Source organism: Mus pahari, chromosome 3 (genome assembly GCF_900095145.1).
Source record: "Mus pahari chromosome 3, PAHARI_EIJ_v1.1, whole genome shotgun sequence".
NCBI lineage: Eukaryota > Metazoa > Chordata > Mammalia > Rodentia > Muridae > Mus > Mus pahari.
This window is the reverse complement of record NC_034592.1, coordinates 19,680,045-19,707,437: the sequence shown is the minus strand read 5'-3', so window position 1 is coordinate 19,707,437 and position 27,393 is coordinate 19,680,045. Positions and strand designations below refer to the sequence as shown.

The following is a 27,393-nucleotide window of genomic DNA, read 5'->3' as shown; positions in this document are numbered from 1 at the left end:
ATCTCACCAGCCCCATAAATATTCTTGAGTGTTAGTCTGGGCGTGATTATTTGAAACACCCAAATTATTGAATATCAGGAGGGCTTACATTGATAGGTACAGTCTAATGACTTTGCCCATAAATGAAGACAGATCCCCATGAGTGCTATTCCCTAAACTCTGTGTGGTGAGGTTTTCACCCGGGCTTGGGAGGTCGGGACCATCTCTGTGAGCTTAGTGGTGTGTTGTGACTCCTAGGGGACCCTCTGCAGCTCTGCAACTGTCTCCTCTTTGGTACCCTGCTCTGAATACTCAGGCTGCTCTGGTAGCAGCCTCGTCTTTTTCAGACTGGGAGGTTGCCCAGCTCTGTTCAAGCCCTTCCACTTCATGAGAGCCTGGGAACTCGCGGCAGGAATTGCCTCATCCATACACATTTCTCAGGAAGTGGTGCCCTTTGTGCCTGTTCAGTGGCTTGAAAACATTACTTCATGTATTCTGAGTTTTTTCTTGCTACACACAGGAAGGTGTAAATCAGTTCCTTGATACCCTGTCCTGGCTGGAAGCCCTAGTGTTTGTAACTCAGCTCTGTGGTATGAAGAAATCTATTCAATTACAGCCAACACCTACATAAGTGGGTTTTGTAGTGGGAACCCCTGACACCATTATCTCCTTCATTTGTTCAACCTCTCTGTGCCTAAACAGTGTTCGGGTTTATGAAAGGATTGACTTGTTAAGCTAAGGATGTGCCTTTGCCCTGAATTCAATCCCTAGTACTCTGTGTGTGTGTGTGTGTGTGTGTGTGTGTGTGTGTGTGTGTGTGTAATATACTGTATGGTTGATGTGTTTATTTAGGAGTCTTGGCTCTAGACTGGCCCAAAGTAAAAAAAAAAAATGTTCTATTACTGTCTCATTTTCCACATAAGAATCTTGAATCAAAACTGGGCGGTAGCTGGGTGTGGTGGTGCATGCCTTTAATCCCAGCACTCGGGAGGCAGAGGCAGGCAGATTTCTGAGTTCGAGGCCAGCCTGGTCTTCAGAGTGAGTTCCAAGACATCCAGGGCTACACAGAGAAACCCTGTCTCAAAAAAAAAAAAAATCTTGAATCAGAGATGGGCCTGGTGGCAAAGATCTATAAATTCAGCATCTTGTGGGGTACAGCAAGAGGACTAAGAGTTTAAGACCTGTCTGTCATAGAATGGGTTCAAGGGCAGCCTGAGCAACTTAGAAACCCCTTCCAAAAATGAAAAGTTGGGTTTTTTGTTTCTGTTTGTTTGTTTGTTTGTTTTTAAGTGCTTACATCTGGTAGTGGTGTCCCACACCTTTAATCCCAGCATTTGGGAGGCAAAGGCAGGTGGGTCTCTGTAAGTTTGAGGCTAGCCCAGTCTACAGAGTGAGTTCCAGGGCAGTCAGGGCTACACAGAGAAACCCTGTCTTGAAAAAAAAAAGTGCTTTCCAAAGAACTCAGCAATAGAGCCCCTGTTAACAGAGGCCCTAGATTCAGTCCTGGTGGGTTTTATTTTTATAAAGCATATACTACTAAAGTAAGATAAGGTCTCAGAGCTGGTAGGTGATAGCTGGAATTTCAGCCTACAGTCTGAAGACCTTTATATTTGTCATTGCAGAAAACGTTCTTTGAAAGTTTTGTGTGCATCCATGGAGACAGTAGCCACTACAGCACCCGTCAGCTTTCCCCACGGGCATCAGGAAGCCTTATCCAGGCTGGCTGCCTCTCTGGCCTTGCAGCTTCCTTTTAAATATTTATGGATGTTTGTGTATGAGCCTCATTCAGGTCCAGCTTTTCTTTTTGCAAGATAGAATATTCAGTGAAACTAAATCTTCCAGGACCCAGCAAGATGGCTCAGTAGATAAAGAGGCTTGCCACTAAGTCTTAGGTCAGTTAACTCCCTGGGACCCATGTGATAGAAGAAATGTAGAAGCAGTTGGGTTTGTTTGTTTGTTTTTTATTCATAAATCTTTTTTCCTTTTTTTTCATCAATTTTATTTATTTGTTTATTTATTTATTTATTTATTTATTTATTTATTTATTGGTTTTTCAAGACAGGGTTTCTCTGTGTAGTTTTGGTTGTCCTGGAACTCACTCTGTAGACCAGGCTGGCCTCGAACTCAGAAATCTGCCTGCCCCCGCCTCCCGAGTGCTGGGATTAAAGACGTGCGCCACCACACCCGGCTGATTTTATTTTTTTATTTTTTAACACATATAAGAAATAAATGTAATAAACCAAATACGTGGACAAAAAAAAAATACAAGAATCATGTGATCATCTCAGTAGAAGCAGAAGAAAAGAAAAAGTCTTTGGGGCTGATGAGATGGCTCAGCAGGTAAGAGCACCCGACTGTTCTTCCAAAGGTCCTGAGTTCAAATCCTAGCAACCACATGGTGGCTCACAACCATCCGTAACAAGATCTGGCGCCCTTTTCTGGAGTGTCTGAAGACAGCTACAATGTACTTACATATAATAAATAAATAAATCTTTTTAAAAAAAAAAGTCTTTGATAAGATTCAACACACGTTCTTTTTTTTTTTTTTTTTTTAAAGATTTATTTATTTATTTTATGTATATGAACACACTGTAGCTGTACAGATGGTTGTGAGCCTTCATGGGGTTGTTGGGAATTGCATTTTAGGACCTCTGCTTGCTCCAGTCATCCCCGCTCGCTCCAGCCCAAAGATTTATTTTATTATTATAAATAAGTACACTGTTTCTGTCTTCAGACACACCAGAAGAGGATATCTGATCTCATTATGGGTGGTTGTGAGCCACCATATGGTTGCTGGGATTTGAACTCAGGACCTTTAGAAGAGCAGTCAGTACTCTTACCGGCCCTTCAACATGCATTCTTTTTTTGTTTTGTTTTTGTTTTTGTTTTGAGACAGGGTTTCTCTGTGTAGCCCTGGCTATCCTGGAACTGAGTTTGTAGACCAGACTGGCCTCGAACTCAGAAATCCTCCTGCCTCTGCCTCCCAAGTGCTGGGATTAAAGGCGTGCGCCACCACTGCCCGGCTTTTACATCTGTTTCTATTGAGTCAATTTTTGTTCGATTTTAGAATGGTTATTTCAGTTTGTTTCTCGGGACCATTTGCTTGGAAAATTGTTTTCCAATCTTTTACTCTGAGGTAGTGTCTGTCTTTGTCACTGAGGTGCGTTTTCTGTATGCAGCAAAATGCTGGGTCCTGATTATGTATCCAGTCTGTTAGTCCATGGGGAGTTTATTTTTAGGGGGGAGTTGAGTCCATTGACGAGATATTAAGGAAAAGTGATTGTTACTCCCTGTTATTTTTGTTATTAGATGTGTACTTATGTTTCTGTGGCTATCTTCTTTTTTTTTTTTTTTTTAAAGTTTATTTATTTTCTTTATATGACTATTGTAGCTGTCAGACACACCAGAAGAGGGCATCGGATCCCATTACAGATGGTTGTGAGCCACCATGTGGTTGCTGGGAATTGAACTCAGAACCTCTGGAAGAGCAGTCAGTGCTCTTAATCACTGAGCCATCTCTCCAGCCCGGCTATCTTCTTTTGTATTTGTTGAAAGATTACTTTCTTGCTTTTTCTAGGGTGTAGTTTCCCTCCTTGTGTTGGTGTTTTCCATCTATTATTCTTTGTAGGGCTGGATTTGTGGAAAGATGTTGTGTAAATTTGGTTTTATCGTGGAATATCTTGTTTTCTCCATCTGTGGTAATTGAGAGTTTTGCTAGATATAGTAGCCCGGGCTGGCATTTGTGATCTCTTATGATCTTGTATGACTTCTGCCCAGGATCTTCTAGCTTTCATAGTCTCTGGTGAGAAGTCTGATGTCATTCTGATAGGTCTGCCTTCACTTGTTACTTGACCTTTTTCCCTTACTGGTTTTAGTATTCTTTGTTTATTGCATTTGATGTTTTGATTTTTTTTTTTTTTCCGGAACAGGGTTTCTCTGTGTAGCTCTGGCTGTCCTGGAACTCACTCTGTAGACCAGGCTGGCCTCGAACTCAGAAATCCACCTGCCTCTGCCTCCTAAATGCTGGGATTAAAGGCGTGCACCACCATGCCTGGTGATGTTTTGATTATTATGTGACCGGACAAATTTCTTTTCTGGTCCAAACTATTTGGAGTTCTGTAGGCTTCTTGTATGTTCACAGGCATCTCTTTCTTTTGGCTAGGGAAGTTTTCTTCTATAATTTTGTTGTAGAAACAGTTGTTAAACTTAAGGAAAAGAGAACTCTTGTTGGGCAGCCTTCACTCATAATCCTAAATAAATCTTTACCCCCTCCCTCTTTAATTTAGTGGTCCTTTTCAGACGTAATTGTCCTATATAAAAATACAGAAATAACTTTTTTCATTATACACATTTTTATCTGCAGATCATCCCATAATGGCCCACTGTAAGAGCTGTCTTGTTTTTAACCCTTTCATGAGGGTTCTGCTGTATGGGTGTGCCATAATTTAGGTGCCCGTTCTCTTAAAAGAGTCAGCTGTTGGGTTGGCATGGTAGCTCAGAGGCTACCAAGTCTGATGATCTGAATCTGATTCCTCGGGATTCACATGATAGAAGAAGAGAAGCAATTCAAGCAAGTTGCCCTCTGACCTCCACATACATGCCTTGGTGCATGCCTGCCCACACATATACATATACTTACACACAAAACAAATAAATGTTGACAAATTTAGCTGGGTGTGGTGATGTATGCCTTTAGTCTCAGCACTTAGGAGGCAGAGGTAGGTGAATCTCTGTGATTTGAGGCCAGTCTGGTCTACATAGATGAAGGCTAATCAGGTTGACATAGTTATCTTTTTTTGTTTTGTTTTGTTTTTTGTTTTTCAAGACAGGGTTTCTCTGTGTAGCCCAGGCTGGCCTCCAACTCAGAAATCTGCCTGCCTCTGCCTCCCAAGTGCTGGGATTAAATGCGTGTGCCACCATGCCCGCAGTTAAGACTATCTTAAAAAAAAAAAAAAAAAAAAAGGCTGGAGAGATGGCTCAGCAGTTAAAAGCATTGGCTGTTCTCGAAGAGGACCTGGATTCAATTCCCAGCACCCGTATGGTGGCTCACAACCATCTGTAACTCTTTCAGTAGATCTGACACCCTGTTCTAGCATCTGTGGGCATCTTGCATGTAGTGTATGTGGTACACGATACAATGTAGGCAAAACACCCTTACACATTTTATTAAAAAACTCAAGAATCTCTGTACTGGCTAGTTTTTGTGTCATCTTGACACAGGCTAGAGACATTTTAGAAGAGGTGACTGCAGTTGAAACTGAATTGAGAACATACCCCTACCATTGGCCTGTGGGCTTGTGGTACATTTTCTTGATTGATTGGGCCTGCTCATTGTAGGCAGTGCCACCCCTGGGCTGGTGGTCCTGCGCACTATAAGAAAGCCAGCTGAGAAGTGCCAGCCTGAGCCCCCAAGAAACATACTTTGTGAGGGCAAACAGAAAAGAGCCTGAGCTGCTGGAGCCTATCCCACTTGAATTCATGGCCCAGTGTACAAAAAAAAGAAATAAAGGACCCGAACTGCAAGGTGTTTTCCTTTAAAAAAAAAAAAAAGTGTGGGGGCTTCTTTTATATTGGTCAGGAGTAGGCAGAGAGATTTGGACCTGCTCAGAATGCTGAGAAAGAGACTGATCTGAGTTCCCATCCCTGAACAGGGCAGCTATATTAACCTCCTCCACCACTACCAGTGCTCAGTGAATGTCTTTGAAGAAGAGGTAAAAAGAATGTAGGACCTGGAGGATGGGGTAAAGTGTAAAGTGTTGGGACATGTGGCCTTCTGCACATGCTGTGGCTATGACGATCACAATCTCACAGCAGCCAAGGTAACTTGCTCAAGCCAGCCAGAATCTTGGTATAGATTGTCTCCGGGCCTCACCCCACACTGAGGCACTACTGACAGTGGATAGCTGCTAAGAATGGAGGCCCACTCTCTTTATAGGTTTCTCTAGACCTGTGGACCTGTGGACCACACTAACTGGAGTTAGTGGGTTATCACAAATAAAGGATGGGCGTGTTGAGGGGCATATGAGGGAAGTTGGGGGGGCGGGGGATGAGTAGATATTTCTTTGGATACATTTATGGAATTCTCTTAGCCAGGCAGTGGTGGTGCACCTTTCGTCCCAGCATTTGGGAGGTAGAGGCAGGCTGAGTTCTGTGAGTTTGAGGCCAGCCTGGTCTACAGAGTGAGTTCCAGGATAACCAGGGCTACATAGAGAAACCCTGTCACGAAAACAAACATACATTATGGAATTCTCAAAAATAAAGGAAAACTTAAAAGCAACAGTTTGGGAAATTAGTTTATACATAATGAAGATATGTGTGTATGAACGTCTTTATTTGTGTGTATCTGTGTTTCTGTGTAGAGTAAGCTAAATGTGGGGCTGCAATGTAGAGGGCTGGAGCTTTTGGAGAGCTGGTGCCTGTAGCTATGTCTCTTTCCTTGTTGTAGTGGGTAGGTTTCAGGTACCCCCATCCTCTCCCATGAGTTTGATGAGCTTGGGGGAGGGTTTGCATTGTTTTTTGTTTGTTTGTTTGTTTGTTTTTTCGAGGCAGGGTTTCTCTGTATAGCCCTGGCTGTCCTGGAGCTCACTTTGTAGACCAAGCTGACCTCGAACTCAGAAATCCGCCTGTCTCTGCCTACCGAGTGCTGGGATTAAAGATGGGGTTGCATCTTTTAATGTGATTTTATTTATGTATTTGTGTAAGTATGTGCTGTTCAGGTAAATGTCTGTGGGCACGAGTGTGTGGGGAATAGATTCTTGGTTCACGCTGTGGGTCCGAGATTGAACTCAGATCAGCAGGCCTTGGCAGGTGCCTTTACCAGCTGTAGCCATCTCCCCAGGCTTGGATTTACAGTTTAAAAATAGAACGCTAATGAATACTGATCGCCATTGGGAGAGATGGTAGTTGTTCTCTACATTTGTCTGCTGTTAAACTAAAACCTGCCAAAGATTAATCATGGTAATTACCCCAGCGAAGTGGACAGATAGAAGTCTGGGTCTGGTCTGAGGGACGGCGGTAAATGGGTGGCAGTCTCTCTGGCTGACAAGTCAGTGCATCTCCTGGAGACAACTATCAATGCAGGCTTGCCTCCTGCTAGGCTTGGCTTGGAGAAAATTGAATACCGGGAGGAGGGAGTGGTGCTAGTCACTTGAGGTGTTGCTAAGGACCCTGGATCATGCTGAGTGTGGTGAGTGGCATTCTGGAAGCTACCCTGGGGAGAACGGGAAGTTGCTTCTAAAGATGAGCTTGCCCAGATTCTGCAAAATGAACCTGGTCTGTACCTCCCAGTGGACTAGCTGGGCTGCAGGCAGGAAATACTCCGCCTGTGATTGGAGGGTTGATGCTGGTCGGGGATAATGAACCCAGTAGTGTCGGCAAAGGTGATTGGCCAGGTCCTGCTGCAGTGAGAATGCAGACTAGATGCTCTGTCCTAGGTTTACGGAATGAGCGAGGACGGCTGAATGACTGGGAGCCCCAAGTTGTTTCCGGGAAAGGTCTATCTGGATATTATTTTTGCTTTACAAAAAGAACAGAAAAGGAGCCAGGCCTTTGATCCCCCGCCCGCTGAAGTGAGTTTTGATTGAAGTAGCCCAGCTGTTCTTCTTATTGCCAGCAGCCGGGGAGGCTCCCTAAGTGAGCTACTTCATAGGCTAGGCACGAGCGAGTGAATTTGAAAAAGCAGGACCAGCCCTTGCATGTAGAGCTTCAGCCTGGAAACTCCCCAGACAGCTGTGTAGCTAAAGACCCTTGGCACTGTGGTCACATCCCTAAGAAGTGAGCAGTCGTCAGCAGTGGCATTTGGAGGAGGCCGGGATGCTACAGACGCTGTGGCACTTTCTGTCTAGCTTTCTCCCTAGAGCTGAGTGCCAGGACTCCAGAGAGGGCATCGATCATGGAGTCAGAGGCTCTCAGGCCCCTGCTCAGGGAGACCAGATGTCCACCTTTTTGGGGAAACAAAACGGAAGGGCTGAGGCCACGGAAAAGAGACCCACCATCTTGCTGGTGGTCGGACCTGCAGAACAGTTTCCTAAGGTAACAGCACCTTCAAGAGGACGTTCTAGTTTAGGGGCTGGACTGGGATCATTTTCCCAGTAAGGGGAGAAAGAATGGGTGTGGGAAGGAGAACTTAAAAAAAAAAAAAATCCAGTTTGGTATTAGAGAAATGTGATGAGGAAGGCTACAAATTTGGTCCAAGATGTCTGTCACCAGTGAAAAACTTTCTTAACACTGGGGCTGCACCTGCTTGGTCATTGAGGGGAAAATAGATTAGCCTCAGGAGTGTCTGTTTCACTGAGCAAGCCGTTTGAAAGTGACAAACTAAAGTATATTATCTTCACTTACGTGAAGAATGTGACTGGTTCCGTTGAAAGAGAAGGTGCCTCAAATTTAGACAGAGTCTCACTCTGCATCATGGCTGGCTGTCCTGTAACTCATTGTATAGACCAGGCTGGCCTCTGCCTAAGTTCTAGGATCAAAAGTGTGTGTCACTATGGCAGGCTGAAAGGGGACAGGTCATGTCAGCATCTTGAAGGTCACATTCCCCTTGCCTGGTGAGCCTGCTATGGTTTACCTTAGGTCCCAGAGAAAGTTCAGGGATTGGGCTGGGACCTGGGAGAGCCTGGAGTCATAGAAGGGTAGAGGCTGGTGACTCTTGAATTGACCACAGCCACCAGGGTTGGCCAAGTGTCAGGACCTCTCAACCTTGCATCCAGACCTCCCAGGAGCCAAGGTAGGTGACAGTACTCCCCATTTGGAGGTGGGAGAAGAACAAGAAATTCTGTAATTTGTCCAGAATTACTTAAGGAGAGGAAGAGCTGAGGCTTGACCCTGCTCTTTTTGGAAACTTGCTTCCTTCCTTCAGGAAGCTGTTTATGGGACTGGCCAAGCCAGTAACGTAGAACAGATGGGGACTGGCTGCAGTGTGCACAGCTTTATTCAACCCCTGAGTTTCATTCCTGAATCTTCTTCCTTACTCGAGTCTACCCAGTGCTTGGCATATAATAGATGCCCCCCAAATGTCACATTGAGTCTCCCTGCAAGTGCTTATCTAGCATGCACCAATAGTCAGGGACTTCACTGTGACAAGTTTACTGTTGTTGAGCACTGACAATAAGTGGAGTCCTTAGACTGTGGTGAGCTCCATGTTGTCAGGGTCTCCCAGAGACTGTGTCCTGCATGAGCCATTTGAGCTTACTGTGCTGTGAGAGGGTGCCACTTTCTGCCCTTTCTCAACCTCACACAGGACCTGAAATAGTGGTATGCTAATTGTGAGAGGAACCCTGCTAACCTTCTCTCCTGAATGAGCTGGCTGCCTTCTTTTAATTATCATTTTTAAACATTAATTTAGTAACTGCTCTACTTCCTAGCTTCTGTGGATACCCTTCGCCAGGTTTGCCCCTAAGGAGTTGCCTTGGGTGGGACTTTGTAGCCTGGCCTGTGGAGACCCACACTATATACTGACTCTGTTTCCTGGAAGAGAAATGGGTTGGTGGGCTGTGTGGGAAGGGCAAGGGGGAGGTAGAGCAGCTGGTGTGGCTCAAAGAGGGAGGGGAGGGGAGGACACCTCTGGGCAGCATTGAAAGTCAGTAATGAAGAATGGAAACAGTCAGCATTTACACCACACAAAGTGCACGAGATGCTCGGCCTCTGCCTTTCTCAGCAGACCCCAGCAAGCTTGGGAAAGCGTCTGGAGCACCTTTAGTTCTCAGGCGTCTCATTGTCCAAGGCACTACTGTTTCATTCTCAACCCCACCCCACCGTAAATATGTGTCTGTAAGCCAGGTTCCTGCAAGCTCTTATTATAGGAACTACTCCAGTTTCCCCTTTATCTTTGTCTCACAGTTAATCCGAAGTTGGGAAAGAAAGCCATTTGTCTGCAGTGGGAGGTGCCCATGCACAGTGGAGCTTAGATCCTGAGTGGCCGTCTTCTCAGAATCCCAGGATTGTGCTCATTGTGTGTGTAATTACCAAGTGTAGGCAGGTTTCGTTGGAAACCTGCTACACTGGGCTGTCATGGCAACGTGATCATAAAGTGACAGAGCAGCCAATTATATTTGAGAGCCTTGAGGGTGGGGCTTGCCTGTTCCTTCACATAATATTTCAGGCTTGGTCTGAGTCATTGCAGAGGAGAGAGGAATTACTTTCCAGCCCAGCACTACACTCTGAGAGGCACCGTATCTGCCCTCTTAGTGTATTCCAGCCCTTACCGGAAGTTCCTGTGGAGGGGATAGGGCATGTGAGAGTGGCAGGATGAGGAGAGCTGATGGTGGCCCTGGCAGACCCAAGTGGGAGGATATTCACTCCTTTACCTATTAAATGAAGTCGGATGCCACAGAGTCCTAAGGGTTCTAGTGCCACTGGTATATTTTTTGTATTAGTCATAGGAATAGGCATCGGAGGACAGGAAGCAGATCTGGGTCACCAAACTAGATAGAGTAAGGAAAGAGAGCAGAGAAGGGCACAGCGTGCTGTGCTCAGGTCCCAAGGGTCATGAACTGCCTAGAAATGACACAAGTTATTGGACCCCAAGCTTGCGGTCCCTATTTCTTCACATGGGGCTTACATTTAAATGCACTGTGCTATGTTGATCATGGGAGGTCCCAGTGTTTGGCTAAGTGGCTGTTTATTGTAACTGGAATCTGGCCCTGGTTGTGAGCCTGAGTTCTGTTTCCTATAGGCTTGGGACTAGAGCATGTCATTCTCCAGGGTGCTTTTCTAGGTGCAGAGATGGCTGCAGAAGCCCCTAGTGGCCTACAATCTGAAGTCTCAGGACAGCGTTGCCTCAGTCACTAGGCACCTAGAGATCAACTCATTCTGGTAGAGTCCGTTTCTGTGTTGAAGACAGAGTTCTGAATTATAAGATGGTGTTAAATCAGGCCAACCTTGTGAAGATCTCTGCTTTATTTTATTTTCTTTCAGGGAATAAGGTTTGGACACAGCGGCAAAGACTACTTGTGTAGCCCAGCTGGCCTCCAACTCTGTCTCCTGGGAATATAGATTCAGATAAGTGCCACTGTGCCTGGCCTCTACAGAGTACAACCCAAGCACTCAACCACAGTGGCAAAAGAAAAAAATGTTCCAGAGTTTCTTAAACTAATGGTGGTTCATGTCTATAATTTTAGTACTTGGAAGGCCAAGGTAGATGATTCTGAGTGCAAGGCCAGTCCAGGATAAGTAGAGAACCTATCTCAAAATTAAAAAACAAAATCAACAACAAAAAAACCCTTATTGGACATGTGGGTGTGGCTCAGTTGTAGAGCACTTGCCTGACATTCAGGACCCTGGGTTCAGGTCCCATCATCATAGAAAATGAAACAAAGCTAATGCTGAAATAGAATTGAGGTATCATTGTGAAATGACATGCTGATAATAATCATTTTCGGGGCATTTCAGAGAACATTCCTTTAGATATATATATATTTTTTTAAATGTATGTGAGTTCACTGTTGCTGTCTTCAAACACACCACAAGAGGGCATCAGATCCCATTACAGACAGTTGTGAGCCACCATGTGGTTGTTGGGAATTGAACTCAGGACTTCTGGAAGAACAGTCAGTGCTCTTAGCCACTGAGCCATCTCTCCAGCCCTGTTTCTTTGTTTTTCAAGACAGAGTTTCTCTGTGTACCCTTGGCTGTCCTGGAACTCACTCTGTAGACCAGGCTGGCCATGAATTCACAGAGATCTGCCTGCCTCTGCCTCCTGAGTGCTGGGATTTAAAGGTGTGGGCCGCCACCACTGATACCACCACCACTGCCGACTAGAAATTCCTTTTTAATTATTTTTATTTTACATGTGTGGATGTTTGGCCTGTATGTATGTCCATGCACCATGTGCATGCCTGAAGCTCTTGGAGACCACAAGAGTGTTAGATTCCCTGGAACTAGATTTACAGATGTTTGTGAATCATGTGAGTGCTGGGATTTGAACCCAGGTCCTCTGGAAGAACAGCAAGTGCTGCTAATCTCTGAGCCATCTCTCCAGCCCATTTAAAATTTTGTGTGCCTGCGTGTGTATGATCTGCTCCTAGGTTGGAGGACAACAGGTAGGTAGGTACCTGCCCTCTCCACCGTGTGTCGCAGGAATTGAACTAAGTGGTAAGGCTTGATGACAAGCAGCTTTACCTGCTGTCACCAGCCTTCACCCAGAAAATTCTAGCAAAGCCCCTTCTGTGAGTCAGGCAAGAGGTGGGTGAAGGCCAGGGCATACACTAAAGCCTCTGTCTTTAGGACTCCAGCAGTAGACTTCACATGTGTGTTAGAATAACTCCAAAGCAGAACCTTCTGGATTGGACAATTTCATTGATGGCTGAATCTGAGCAAGAATCTGCCTGGATAAAGCCTCCAGGGCACTCCAAGGCCTGCATTTACAAACTTAAGTCTCAGAGAGCCCAAAGTGCCCTGTTTGTTAGATTCTGTTTCAGTGTTATACATACAAAATGATTCAGCATATCTTATTCTAGGTTCCTCTTCATAGGATTATTCCGTACAGATCAGGCTAGCTTTGAACTCAGAGACCCACTCACCTGCCTTCTGCGTGTGGGGGTTAAAGGTATGATACCTTTACAGATTCTTAACAAAGCACTTTGGAGTTGAAAATCCTCTCACTTTTGCTGATCCCCAAATGGTAGCTATCCATTTTAATGCATCCCAGGAGTTAGAAGGCTTAGTCTATATTAGGAAGGGATGGGGGATACATTGTAGAAGGAATGGGGGTGGAACCAATCCCGTCCTGTCTCAGTGACGTGATCTCGCCCTCAGCAAGTCTCATCTCTAGGGAAGGAAGGAATGGAAAGAGAAGGCAAGGCAGTCAGGCATGTAAAGAATCTTCCTCAGTAATGATGGATCTGGGGGCTGGAAAGACAGCTCAGCAGAGAGAGCATGTGCTGCTTCTGCAGAAGACCCGAGTTTCCAGCACCCACACCGTGCTTCTCACAACCACCTGTAAATGTAGTTCCAGGGAATCTGGTGCCTCTGGCCTCTGAGGACACTGCATGTTCATGGCTTGTGTACAATAGCCCACAAAACACACACACACACACACACACACACACACACAAACACAGAGTTACAAATTTTAAAGTAAAATAAAGATTCAGATCCTTCCAGCACTCTTTAAAGTGTGGATCTCTTGCTGGGCTGGCAGTAGACACAGTGGTAATGGGATTGGCTATAAACACATAACAAGCATTTGCAGTGAGCATAGGCGAGGGGTCCAGTTTTATTTCATTCTCTCCCTCTTCGGGCTGGTGAGTAAGTCTTATTCTAGATATTTTATTAGTTTCTGAGATAGTCTTACACTGTAGCCCAGGCTAGCTTTGAACTCTCAAAAGTCCTCCTGTTTGGCCTTCTGAGGGCTAGGATTACCAGCCTGGGTCTCCATGCCCAACAACTGGTCAGATTTATGTTACTGTGAAACAGTTTAAGGAAGGAAGGGTTTGTCTTGACTCCATCATGATGGCCAGGAATCAGAGAAGAGAGCAAGCCTACAGCAGCTGGCTTTCTGCTCTACCGTCTTACTCCATCTGGAGTCCCATTCTGCTCTCAGGGTAAATCCCCCCACTTGGCTAATCTTCTCTGGAATTGCGTGGACACACCCAGAGGTGTACTTTACTAATCTCTCAGGCACTTCCCAATTAGTCCAGATAAACTCAGAGCCTTCTGTGTGACAAACAAGCATTCTACCCCTGAGCCTCCATCCCACCCTGTTTTAGACAGGTTTAATATGTAGCTTAGGAGGGCCTCAAAACTGGAGATCCTCCTTTAACCTCCAAAATGCTGGGACTGTAGTTGTGAGCCGATACGCCTGGTTCATTTAATTGTAGTTCACTTTAAAAGGCTTCAGAGTGGTACAGCAGAATTCTCAGGGTTACCATCAGACCAAGGTTTCAAGTGTTTTCAGTGGGCATAGGCTTTGACAAATATAAATCTCAGCCTTGGCTAACCCCAGTGATTGATCCCAGGCACAGAATGCTTGTGGATTTTTGGGTCTGTGTTCCAGGACAGCTGGGGACGTGGCATTCGGATTCTTCTCTCTCAGTAGCCTGGGTCAGTTTTCAACATCTCTGATTCAGTCTCTATTTTCAGTTTTCAATTGGGAATGATTTACTAAGAGAAAGCTGCTATATAGTGTGACGCATTTGAGGACCTTGTATGAAAACAGACAGTTGGCTGTTTGTTTATTTGGAGGGGTTGACTGCCAGGGTGAAGGTTTGTTTAGGCATGGGACTGCAACCCTAGGCAGTGCCTGCTGCCTGGGCGCCAAGAGTTAACTCTGCAAGCAGTGACGTCAGTCCTGATCTTTGCTCTTCTGCTCTTGAGCAACCTGATCCTGCCAGCTGCTGAGGACTGTGCTTATTGGCTGCTGGCTGAACTTACAGTGGGCGGAATTTTTTTTTTTCAATTAAGTAAAAGGGCAGGACTTAAGCAGCGTGTGACAGCAGGAGCCGGTATATTTGGTGCTAGTTTTCCTGGGAATACCGGCTTTTCCCACTCTTGACTTCTGCCAGCACTTGCTCCTGGCGGTGGCTGAGCACCCGGTCTCACCAGCATGCTCTGCCTGTGCCTGTATGTGCCCATTGCTGGGGCGGCTCAGACTGAGTTCCAGTACTTTGAATCCAAGGGGCTTCCCGCCGAGCTGAAATCCATCTTCAAACTCAGTGTCTTTATCCCCTCTCAAGAGTTCTCCACATACCGCCAATGGAAGCAGGTCTGTATGCTGAGCGGGTGCCATGAGGGGCAGGCAGGGACTGGTTTTGAGTGGAGAGATGAATGGTACCTAGGCATGACTTCCTGGCCTAGAGGAAAGAATGTCTGAAATGTAGGTGTTTCCCCAGCCCTCTGTGGCTGTAGCCAGCAGTTGTACGTCACTTTCATGGGAATGGCTGGGTTTTGTGTAATTTCCTGGACTGGGAGGGAAGGCACTTGTGGGAGATGGAATCTCTAGATAGGAGATTGGTACAGATGAAGGCTCCTAAAATGTACAGGATGTCATAGAGTCCTGGGCTGTCTCACTGCTGTGGGACGTTCCTGTGACTCCAGGGCAGAGTGTAGAGGCACCCTGGGAAGGAGAGGCTAGGATATAGGGCAGCCTTCCCTCTTGGACTTTCAAGTGCTTAGGTGCCCCAGGAAACAGGATGCCAATGGTGATCCTGGCCATTTTCTGATGAGAAACTGAACTTGGCTTTGGGGTTTACTATGATGCACTAAATTTCATGCTGTCCCCAGTGCTGGTGTGTGGTTTTGTGTATCTCAGAATGGAGACACACAGAGTGGAGTTGGAGTGACTGTAAAGGGGTAATAAGCAAGTCTTCTCCCCCCTTCCTGCTTTTAAAGACAGCATCTGTATGTATCCCTGGCTGGCCTGGTACTCAAGGAGATCTACCTTTCTCTGACTCCCTAGTGTTGGAATTAAAGCCATGTGCCACCACACTTGGCATTTCTTCAGACAGGGTCTTGGTGCATAGACCAGGATGACCTCAAACTCTCAGAAGTCCCCCTGGCTCAGCCTCTCTAGTGCTGGGATTATAGGTGTGCATCACCATACCCACAGATACAGGACAAACTGTTGGAGAATATTTTTAAATAGGGTACAGTTTGCACAGTTGCGGATGGTCTGTGTGGTGTGGCATTACCCCCAGGCCAGAGTACTTTGATGGCAGGTAACCTAGGAACAAAAGATAGAGTTCTGTGTGCCTCCTTCCTGAATGGCATATAGATTTTTCCCTTCTACTTGACATCTGGGGTGGTGACCCTTGGCTAAGAGCACAGTTAACATAATCCGAGTTAGCAGATAAGATGTGTTCAATCAGTTCCACATGCCAACCTCATCCTTCACATGGTTGGCTCCTTGAGATAAATGTCTACCCTCCCCCCAAAATTCAGTGTCTAAGTAAGAGGGAAACCATGATGACCGAATTTGGGGAATACAAGCTAGCCAGTGGTCCATCAGTTTCTAAACCCTAGCTCAAAACTCTTTGACCTAGTTTGTTAACTTGACTAGTGGATGGATTTGTCCGTGGGAAAACCAAGAAACATTTTTCTTATGAGATTCTCTGTTTTGGATTTAAAGTGCTCTCCCCAATAAATTAGATAGATAGACCGACAGACCAACCATCAACAGACCTCAGTAAAGCTTTTTTTTTTTTTTTTTTTTTTTTTTTTTGGTTTTTTGAGACAGGGTTTCTCTGTATAGCCCTGGCTGTCCTGGAACTCACTTTGTAGACCAGGCTGGCCTCGAATTCAGAAATCCGCCTGTCTCTGCTTCCCAAGTGCTGACTCAGTAAAGCTTTTGCATACCCCCATTCCCCATTGAGTGGAGACGCTCCAGCTGCTTTGCATGCAGCTGGTATTACAGCTGCCAGGCAGAGCTCACCTAAGACTGGCAGAGCTGCTGCAGATCAGGGTCTCTTAAAGCCTTAGATCACTAAACTAGTAAAGCTAACCTGGCTGGTGTTCAGTGCCTGGTTGGGAATCTGGGCTTGGTTATAGCTGGTATCCCTGAGACCAGGGACCAGAATGGCAGTGCTGTCATGCATGAGCTCAAGAATAGTTGCCCTTGGCTCCTCCTGTCAGTCTCTACACCCTCCAGAGTGTTCCCTGGCAACGTTTCTGCCAAGTAGGCATTGTCTGAGCCTTTACCCTCATCACCAAATTATTAGTGGGCTAATGCCACACAGTGGATGGAGTATGTAGCAGGGTTCCTAAGGGACTCTAGATACCAAGGCTATCCCCAGCTGTCAGCCAGGAGTGCTTCTGTAGGAAAGCCAAGCCACTGACACTGGTTGCGTAACAAGCTGGTCTGGGGAATGTTGGAAAGAGCAAGCACCCGGCTGCCCTGCTGGCCTCTCAAGGCTTTCTCCTAGGAGGATCTCTTCACCAGAGCAAGGTGGGCCCTTGCTTGGTTGGCTTCTGGCTAGCCTTTGGGTGTATGGGTAAATTGACGTGATGCCTTATGATTTTCATGGACTGATACAGCCTTAGAGATAGGACATCTTGGGTCATTGTGGAGAACAGTTATTTCCGTGTTGTGATAAGAGGCTAGTGAGCAAAATCTCAAGTCCTTATTTTGGTTCTCTAGAAAATTGTGCAAGCAGGTGACAAGGACCTTGATGGGCAACTGGACTTTGAAGAATTTGTACATTACCTCCAAGATCATGAGAAAAAACTGAGGCTGGTGTTCAAGAGTTTGGACAAAAAGAATGATGGTGAGTTTGGCTATAGCTCCTCTGCCGGGCAAGCCTTGGCTTACCGAATGCTGGACCCTGCTCATGGTTCTTGTTGTCACAGGACGAATCGATGCTCAGGAGATCATGCAGTCCCTACGGGACCTGGGTGTCAAGATCTCTGAACAGCAGGCGGAGAAGATTCTTAAGAGGTGAGTGGGTGTGGGTGAGCTTTGTTCTAGGAGATGCTTTAATGGCTTTTGGACTAATTCATGTGCTGCTCACTGTTGGCCTGCATCCCTGAAACTGGCCCTGTGTTTAGAAGGAGGATCAGAAGCCCCTCCCCAAAGCAAGCTTCTCCTGAGGTTGCGGCCCTACTCTCACGGAAGAGTCATAAACTTGGAATTAGCCCAATGCCTGCAACCTTTAAAATGACAAGATTAGTTGTGGGCATTTCACGTTGGTGAGAAGTGTCCCTGGAAAACTTTTTCTGCCTGATGGGGAGGGACATGTACCATGTGTGGTCCTTAACTTAGGTTGCTGCTATAGCTTGTTCTTTACTCTGTAGCCACATATGCTGGCCAGAAAGATGGCTCACTCATGAGCAGAGGGCTGCCAGAAAGCCCTGCGAGTGGAACAGTTTGTACCCGGCTGGCCTGAAAGCCGGCTGGTCACAGGGACAGCAACCCCAGGAGCACAGTCCTGCCCGCTTCCTCATGCTGTGCTGGCCCCTGGTGTCTGTGGGTGTGTGCTTGCCTTACTAACCTGCTCAGCGCATTTATTTGTGTTGTTTCTCCTTTCTCCTTTGCATCCTCCTTTGTCTGTCTGTCAGAATACGGACGGGCCACTTCTGGGGCCCTGTCACCTAGTAAGTATCTGTGTTTCCCCGTGATTCCCTCTCTCCCCGATCAGAATGGGGTTCCTGTGGGCCAGCACATCTCTATTTTGTGGAAAATGGGGTATGGAGCCACCTCACTCTTTCTTATGGGCAAGGTCCCCATGGTGTCCTGGGTGGCTATGGCACCTGCCTCCATCCCATTTGGGTGGTGGGGCACACAACTGGCAGGTGGGTGTGACACGTGCGAGCAAGTGACCATGCTTCTGCTTACAGCATGGACAAGAATGGCACGATGACCATCGACTGGAATGAGTGGAGGGACTACCACCTCCTGCACCCTGTGGAGAACATCCCCGAGATCATCCTGTACTGGAAGCACTCGACGGTGAGGCACACATCCACTGTCCACTCAGGCAGCCATCTTTGTCTGGCATCTCTCATTCCATCCCCATCCAGGCCTGTGGGGGGATGGCGGGGGGTCCTGATGATACACTGAGATGTTGTCCCTCCTTTGCCAGACACATGTCCCTCCTCCTTCCATACAATGACCAGCCTGAACATCCAGTGACCTGAAGTGCTGGGTGTACGCTGTATGCTGCTGCCCTTCACGGGCCGTTCCAAATATCTCCTTCTCCTATGTTGTCCATTCTCCTAGAAGCAGACAGTCTGTCCTCCATGGGATGAGGGGAAGAAACCTTGCTACAGATGCCTCCGCCTTCCCTGTGTTTCTTTTTTAGTATCATTTCTCTCCATGGCAAAAATATGTGTTTTGGCTGAGACAGAGGAGCTCCATGAGTTTAAGGCCAGCCTGGGCTACAGAGTTAGACTCTGATTTGGGGCGTTTGGTTTTAATAAGCACACCCTGTAGGGCCTGCATACTGTTTTCACTCTGTTAGCATGGTCCACATTCAGAAAGACAGATGTGGACCCACAACTAGAAATGTTGGTCTTACTTAAAAGACGTCTGGTGTTCTTGGCTGGGCTGCCTTATCCTCTCTGCATCCACAATGCCAGGTCAGGACTTCTTGGGTGAAAGTAAGTGACTGATTCTAGGGTTCAGAACAGCTAGCCTGTCTCTGGCCTGCAGCCCAGAGGTCAGCAGAGCTAGCTGGGAGCAGTCCCAGAGAGAAGGTATTACGCAGGTAGCACAGCACCCTGCTTGCTTAGGCCTTGCATAACACTCTGTTCTGTATCAGGTTGCAGGGTTTGTACCCATCTTCCCTGAGCCTTGTAGTCTAGCCCTAAAGTCCTTGCGGGACATTCCAGGAGCTTCCTTTACAAGGGCAACCCAGTAGCCCAGCAGCGTTATAACGTCTCCTCAATTGCTACCTGCTCAGACCTGCAGCCACTATCAGGGCAAAGGGAGAGCCGAAGGCAGTGACCACGGCCAGGATGTCATGAGTAAAGTTGGCTATGTCTCTGCTTGTCTTCCCCATAGATCTTCGATGTCGGTGAGAATCTGACAGTCCCAGATGAGTTCACAGTGGAGGAGAGACAGACGGGGATGTGGTGGAGGCACCTGGTGGCAGGAGGTGGGGCAGGGGCAGTTTCCAGAACCTGCACTGCCCCCCTGGACAGACTGAAGGTGCTCATGCAGGTGAGCAGGAAAAGCAAGCAGATTTTTACCATGGTTCATTGGAGCTCAGCTTTCCCGAACCTCCCTCCCTCAGCTGGGTCCTTACTTTAAAAGCCCGAACCTCCCACCGCAGCTAATGAAATTGGAGTTAATGCTTCCCAGGCACCAGTAGATCCCGGTCTAGGTGACCTTTGTGCTTAGCTGGTCTAATTATATCAGAGAAACATAAGCTGCATATCACCTTACTTGGGCTTGTTCCTTGGATTCCGTCAGTGCATCTCAGGATGAATAAGATGTGTCATGGAGGGCAGGGAAAGAAAATCCTTGCATGACCTAGAAGCAGTGCCTTTACCTTGGCTGAGCATGCAGCTCCACGTCCGCAGGGCAGAGATAAGCTTGTCTGATGTCAGGGAAGCATTGTGAAATGACCCACATGAGGACACTGGTGGACTTTGATGTCTGTCTGACCAGTGACCAGTTACTCCATTTTGCTTCTGTCTGGCACTTTCTGTGCCAGGAGGCCTACCCAGAAACAGCACCCCCCCAGAAACCCTCTGGACAGACCAAAGGTGCTCGTGCAGGTGAGCAGGAGAGCGAGCATATTTTTACCCATGATTCACGGGTGGCTCAGCTTCCCCTCCCTCCCTCAGCTGGGGCTCTGCTTTAAAAGCCCGAACCTCCCACTGCAGCTAATGGAGTTGGAATGCTTTGCAGGCACCACCTCATCCCCCCTGGCATAAGTGGGATCTCCCTTTATCTTCCAGAAACAATAATGCAAAAGATTTAGAAGAGCTTTAAGGCTTAATCTGGTGTGTGCTGGCCCTTCCTCCCAGCTTGATGGCCTTTAGCCATTCCTCCTTCCAGAGCCTCTGAGAAAACAGAAGCATGAACGGTTCCCTCTTACTCCGTTTTTAACAGAATCCCAGGGGTCTAGTGAAAGAGATCAAGAGCTGGCCTCTCTGGGTTGGTGGGGCATACCTCTAATCCTAGCACTTGGGAAGGATGAAAATCAAGGCCAGCCTGAACTACGTAGTATAAGAGCCTGACAAAAACTAACTAGCCAGGCGGTGGTGGCGCAAGTCTTTAATCCCAGCACTTGGGAGGCAGAGGCAGGCAGATTTCTGAGTTCGAGTCCAGACTGGTCTACAGAGTGAGTTCCAGGACAGCCAGGGCTACACAGAGAAACCCTGTCTCGAAAAAAAACAAAAAAAAAAAACAAAACAAAAAAAAAAACTAACTAAAATAAAATAATAAGACACCCAGCCATGCCGGCTGGATCACAGGACATTAAATTGAATTACTCAGAGGAAAGAGCCTCTCTGAAGAGGTCCCCAGAAAGGCTCCTCCCAGGGTAGACAGTGGAGGCTTCCCTCTGTCCTGCTGAGTCCCTCTGATCTCTCGTCCTCCTCAGGTCCATGCCTCCCGCAGCAACAACATGTGCATCATAGGTGGATTCACACAGATGATTCGAGAAGGGGGAGCCAAGTCACTCTGGCGGGGCAACGGCATCAATGTCCTCAAAATTGCCCCTGAGTCGGCCATCAAATTCATGGCATATGAGCAGGTGAGGACCTGGGAGAGAGTTGCCAGCTGGCTGCTGCTTATGCAGTATCTGCTGGTCTGAGGTCCCTGAAATTAGAGCCAATGTTTGTACTCAAAGGACAGCAAGATCAATAGCCTGGGCATGGCCCCAGCTCTCATACTACCTTCTTCCATTTGGGGACAGCAGAGGTAGCTTCAGGGTCACAGGTCTCATCCAAAGCTGGCTGTAAGAGCAAGGGCGGGGCCAGAAGTGTTGTGGCCCCTGGTGCATCCCCTTGTTTTCCTATTTTAGATGAAACGCCTTGTCGGTAGTGATCAGGAGACGCTGAGGATCCACGAAAGGCTTGTGGCAGGCTCCTTGGCCGGGGCCATTGCCCAGAGTAGCATCTACCCAATGGAGGTAAGGGGAAACAGTCCTGGAGTGGGTGGTACACATGGGACACAGAGGAACGGGCGGTGTTCATACTTGACATCTGATTGCAGGTTCTGAAGACCCGAATGGCCCTGCGGAAAACAGGCCAGTACTCTGGCATGCTGGACTGTGCCAGGAGGATCTTGGCTAAAGAGGGTGTAGCTGCCTTCTACAAAGGCTACATCCCCAACATGCTGGGGATCATCCCCTATGCTGGCATCGACCTAGCTGTCTATGAGGTGAGGCCCTCTTGGCAGTAGGGCCTGGGATGGGAAGGGAAATAAAGCACCTGCCTGGTACCAACACCCTGTGAGAGAGGCTTAGATGGGAGATAGCGGTTAGCTCTCTCCTGCAGTGGTCTCCTGTCACCCTCTGCCTTCTGCACAGCAGGCCCAAACTCTGTCCCAGGTTCTGTACCCTCCTAGGGTCCAGAGGTTCAGCAGGCAGACCCAAGAACAGTGGCCACTGGGGGCTCACATATCTCCATAGACTGAGAGCACAGAGCCAGGTGCTCTGTGTGGGAACATAGCATTCCCTCCACCCTCATTCTGCTTCCTGTCCTAGCCAAGAGCCTCAAGTGACAATGGATGCCAAAGGCAGGCAAGTCAGGAGTTCAGCAAGGCCCAGGCCAAGTGAATCAGGTTACTTTGGCTTCTCAGATCCCACATGATAGGAAACAGCTTTCCTGTGGATCCAATACCTGACCCCGCCCCTGCCCCCAGTGTAAGTCTCCTCCACGGGCTCTTTAAGGCTAACTTGTGTACCCCATCTCCCTCTAGACACTGAAGAACACCTGGCTCCAGCGCTACGCAGTAAACAGTGCGGACCCCGGCGTGTTCGTGCTCCTGGCCTGTGGCACTATCTCCAGTACTTGTGGCCAGCTTGCCAGCTACCCACTCGCCCTGGTCAGGACCCGGATGCAGGCACAAGGTAAGGCTGGTCCTGGTCTGGCTTTCATGTCCCTAGCAGTTGGGGTGGGTGACAGATGGCATCTGACCAGTGGCCTCTCTCCCACAGCCTCCATTGAGGGCGCACCTGAGGTAACCATGAGCAGCCTCTTCAAACAGATTCTGCGGACTGAGGGGGCCTTTGGGCTCTACCGGGGGCTGGCCCCCAACTTCATGAAGGTGATCCCGGCTGTGAGCATCAGCTACGTGGTCTACGAGAACCTGAAGATCACCCTGGGCGTTCAGTCTCGGTGACGGGAGGGTGGTGGACTTGGTGAGCCTGGGCTGCGGCCCAGGGTTTGCAGCCGCCTCATTCTGTGAATGTGCCAACACTAAGCTGACTTACCCAAGCTGTGAAACCCAGGATACCACAGGGGACGGGCAGGGAGCTGGCAAGCTCTGGGCTGGTCCTGCTGACCTGGCAGACCTTCGTGTCTCTTCCAAGGAAGACCTGTGGCTGTTCCTTGGAGTCCAGGGGTCAGTAAGATGTAGGCTCCTGCACTAGAGACAGGACGTTTTCCGCAGTGCCTGCCAGATAGCGAGCTTGGATGCCAGCTTAGTTCTTCCATCTCGTTCATGCAGCCAGACCTCAGCCATGGCATCCCTCTGGTCCAAAGAGCATTCCTGTGCCCCTCATATCTTTCCACTGATGCGCTGTGGTAGAAAGTGGGCCTGCCCCCACTCTTTCTTGTCCTTCTGTCCATCTTCCCTCAGTGCTGCTCTTCCAAACCTGTTCCCAAGCTGCAGCATCCATGCGTACCTGTGGCACGGGAAGCTGAAGAAGTACCATTATGTCCTCGCCTATTCTGAGCTTACCAGCAAGGCCACCTGGATGTACCCGGGTACAGGCACTGGCTGCCTGACACCATGGTGCATGGCTTTGCTGAAAGCTAGTGCTAGGACCTGGAACACGGAGGACTTGTGCTGCCTGCATGGGCCTAATGTCCTCTGAGCTGCCCCTAAGCCCTGTCAGGACTGGCACCATCTCATGCCCACACTCATTGTTCAGTTCTGTGGTGTGAGGGTGGGCAGGATACCTGCCCCATGTCAGCTGCCCTAATGAGAAGAAAACGATGCTAAAGGCCTTAATTATGTCTTAGTGGGTAAAGGATTTGGTTCAGAAGGACAAGCTGGACACTGCAAGTGCCACACTCGCTGTGAGCCCAGGGCAGGTAGTTTGCCTGCTCTCAAGTCTGTTCTGAGGGCCCCGTGGGGCCAAGCGGGACCAGCCTCACATTCCACGCGTGTACCACTCTTCTTGGAGCCTATTTATTTTGTATTTATTTGAACAGAGTTATGTCCTAACTATTTTTATAGATTTGTTTAATTAATAGCCTGTCATTTTCAAGTTCATTTTTTTATTCATATTTATGTTCATGGTTGATTGTACCTTCCTGTCATCACCTGTTGGGGCATGGGGGGACAAGATGGGAAAGTGGCCACAGAGTGACCTTGCCTGCTGCCCACACTGACGGCGTGTCTGTCCCACCAGAATGGCACAGGGAAGACCACCCAGGCCGGGTGAGGTGGTGGGGAAGGTGGCGGCTCGACATTCTCTCCTGGACCGGGAGGATTTCTTTATTTTGCCCTTTTGGAACGACAAGGCAGTGAGGTGCTTCACCAGGAATTTGGTTTGAGGGTGAGGACTGAAGGACAGGGCGGCCTGCCTTCCCCAACCTGTGACCTGGTCTCCCTCCTGGCCCGCAACTGCCCATGCTCAATGAGTGGCCTGTTGGCCACTTGGCAATTGTGCCTCCATTGCCCCAGAATGGCCTGATGAGGGAAATCCAAACAGGATGCAAAGATCAATGCAAATGTCACCGGTCTGCATAGTCTATGCTGTAACTGGAGTTTGTCAAAGGCAAGCAGCCTTCTAATAAAGTCGCTTCAAATGTGACGGTGGAGCCAGGGTTTTTCTGCTCTGGGCCTGGGTGTTGGGGGACATTAATATTTTCCTCATCTGTTGCCTGCATAGTTAGTTACCCCCTCATCTCTAGGGAGGCACTTCGTGGTGTTGTGTTGGTTAGATTGGGTTGCTCCGTCTGTGGCAAGGGCTTCTCCTTCCTGCCGGGAGCTTGTTCTTCCCATGGTCTCCAGGCACTACAGACTGCTTTTGTCCAGGCCTCCCGGGTGTTAGAGGCCTGGACAGCTCAGACCTGTTTACCACACCCACTCAGGTCATCTCAGAGCTTTGTTAGAGGACTCTCATTTTGTACTTGAAGCCAGATGAGTCCCTGCTTGCACAAGCTCACTCTCTCCACTGAAACAGCTGGTGAACATTGAAATGTCACACACATGTCAAAGGGCAGTTTCTGGCTTTCCTCTCAGAGCAACTGCATCTCCATCTTTGTCACACCAGCAAAAGGTGACCCCATTTTTTTTCTAAAGACTTAAGCTAAAAACCTTTGGGTCATCAACAGCACCCTGCTCCCTGCCTAACCTCTCATTCTAGTCCTGTCAGAGAACCCCCTCTACCTTCAGGTAGACCTGGGACCCCACTGCTCATGACAGTCTCCCTGCTGCCTGCTTTATCCTCATCCTGATTCTTGCCAAAGCTCTGAAGTCCGTCTCCCCTGCTTCCTTTTTTTCTGAGTGATGTACACACTTGAGTGAATCTTAGACCTAAAACTCTGAAATCCAGTTCCTGTCACCCAGAGCCTTCCATCACGGGGACAAGCCACGGACTGGGAGGAACCAGTGAATAACACAAGTTGTCCTCTGGCCTCCACGTCTACACCCACACACATAAACCTTACAAATGAATTAATAAAATCGATCATTTTTATTTAAATGGCATTTATGGCCTAGTGAGACGACTCAGGAGTCACCTTTTAACAGCATTTGGGTCAGGCAGCTCCTCTCCCAGAGGGCCAGACTCCTGTGGGCCCTGCACACATGGTATACATGCACACAAACATAAATAAAAATCTTGGGCTGGAGAGATGGCTCAGTGGTTAAGAGCACTGACTGCTCTTCCAGAAGTCCTGAGTTCAATTCCCAGCAACCACATGGTGGCTCACAGCCATCTGTAATGGGACCCAATGCTCTCTTCTGGTGTGTGGAGACAGCTACAATGTACTCATCAGTAAATCTTTTTTAAAAATCAATAAAAATAAAAATCTTCTAACACTTAGCTGGGCATGGTTGTACGCTCCTTTAGCCCTAGTGCTAGGGAGGCAGAGGCAGATCTGAGGTCAGGGTCAGCCTGGTCTACAAATTGAGTTTCAGGACAGCTAGAGCCACATAATGAGGCCTTGTCTCCAAGGGAGGGGGTGGGGAGATGGCTCAAATGCACTTGCTGCCAAGCCTGATGACCTGAGCCCCATGCGGTAGAAGGAGCGAGATGGTTTAGGCTGTTCTGTGACCTTCACACATATACTGTGGTTCACACATAACACAAAGTAATTTACAAATGACCAAGGAAGTGGGGTGGGGTTTGGGGAGGATATGGGACAGGGGGACACACACATGATATATGACAAAGGGCCCCTGTTCTTTGAGTTATCAGGGAAGCCAGAGATGCCGGCATGCGCACATTAGAATGGCTGTATTTGAGGGGTTGGTGAGATGGCTCAGTGGGTAAGAGCACCCGACTGTTCTTCTGAAGGTCCTGAGTTCAAATCCNAGCAACCACATAGTGGCTCACAACCATCCGTAACGAGATCTGACCCCCTCTTCTGTAGTGTCTGAAGACAGCCACAGTGTACTTACATATAATAAATAAATAAATAAATAAATCTTAAAAAAAAAAAAAAAAGAATGGTTGTATTTGAAGGAGGCCAGATCCAAGTTTGTTGAGAACCTGGAGCAGTCCCCTCAGTGCTTCCAGAGGCAAGAAAGGTCAAATGGTAACCCTGAGTCCTAGTGATGGCAGCCAGACATTGCCCTAGTGAATCAGCGGTTCTATCCCCAAGCCTGCACCTGCTTGCCTCTGAGTGAAAACGTACTGTGTAGTTTGTGTTGGCGTGGTGGGCACTCAAGAAGCAGAGGCAGGTGGATCTCTTGAGTTTGAGGCTAGCCAGGTCTGGCCTGGGCTTTCTGTCAGCCAGGGCTACATAGTGAGACCTTGTCTCAAAAGGAAAAATAATAAGTAGTTTGTCCTGAGTATGGTGGTTTAGTCCTGTTGTCCCAGCACTGGGAAGGGACTGAAGCAGGAGGGTGTGTTGAAGGCAAGACTATCAGAAGTCAAAAGTGTAGGGCTGGAGAGATGGCTCCAGGTTTAGCACTGGCTACTCTTCTTGAAGACCCAGTTCAGTGCCTAGACCATTGTTGGTGGCTCACAATCATGTGGGTGCAGGTGACCCAACCTTCTATTCTGGCCTCTACATGCACCAGGCATGGAAGATATACAGGCAGGCAAAACACTCATATACATAAAATAAAAATTTAAAGATAGTGGAAAACAAAACCCCTACAATTTGGGGTGGGCATGATGGTACAGGGTTTTAATTCCTCCACTATGGAGCAAGGCAGATCTTTGAATTCAAGGCCAGCCTGGTCTCCATAGCAAGTTCCAGAACAGTCAGGGCTATATGGTGAGACCCTCTCTCAGAAAACAAGAGCAAGAGACTGGAGAGGTGGCTCAGTGGTTAAAGGTACTGACTGCTCTTCCATTAGACCATTAGATCTAATGGTCAGCAATCAAATAGCTGTTAAGAACTATCTTTAACTCTAGTTCCAGGGGATCCAATGCCCATTTCTGGCCTATTTTGGCACCATTTTGCACATGATACACAGATGTACATGCCAGAGGAACACACACCACAGAAAGCTGTCCACGGCTTGCAGCAGCTTCATCTGCAGCATCCAAAAGCTGGACACAGTACAGATGTCCATCAACAAGGAAAGCTTCCCAAACCAGTCTGTCTGTCAAGGAAGGCTAGGTGGGAATTAATTCCTAAAGCTATAGGCAATTACGGGACAGTCTTTTTTTTTTTTTT

The 27,393-nt window shown here is 47.9% G+C and overlaps 1 protein-coding gene across 8 annotated transcripts in view; it reads left to right on the top strand.

Moving 5' to 3' along the window:
• Positions 1-24,350, top strand: part of Slc25a25 (solute carrier family 25 member 25) — a 38,457-nt gene extending 14,107 nt beyond the window's left edge. Inside the window, exons 1-11 of one of the 8 annotated variants that reach the window (XM_021192225.1) lie at positions 7,394-8,010; positions 17,054-17,180; positions 17,263-17,350; positions 17,971-18,006; positions 18,250-18,361; positions 19,415-19,573; positions 20,964-21,116; positions 21,387-21,494; positions 21,578-21,745; positions 22,286-22,436; positions 22,524-24,350. In XM_021192225.1, coding sequence (XP_021047884.1) covers positions 7,792-8,010; positions 17,054-17,180; positions 17,263-17,350; positions 17,971-18,006; positions 18,250-18,361; positions 19,415-19,573; positions 20,964-21,116; positions 21,387-21,494; positions 21,578-21,745; positions 22,286-22,436; positions 22,524-22,708 — 1,506 coding nt within the window. In that variant the 5' untranslated portion in view covers positions 7,394-7,791 and the 3' untranslated portion in view covers positions 22,709-24,350. Of the gene's footprint in view, positions 1-7,393; positions 8,011-14,392; positions 14,684-17,053; positions 17,181-17,262; positions 17,351-17,970; positions 18,007-18,249; positions 18,362-19,414; positions 19,574-20,963; positions 21,117-21,386; positions 21,495-21,577; positions 21,746-22,285; positions 22,437-22,523 lie in introns of those variants that run through there. The other 7 variants (XM_029535951.1, XM_029535950.1, XM_021192223.1 and 4 more) reach the window with 7 other exon arrangements.
• The last annotated feature ends 3,043 nt before the right edge of the window (positions 24,351-27,393 follow it).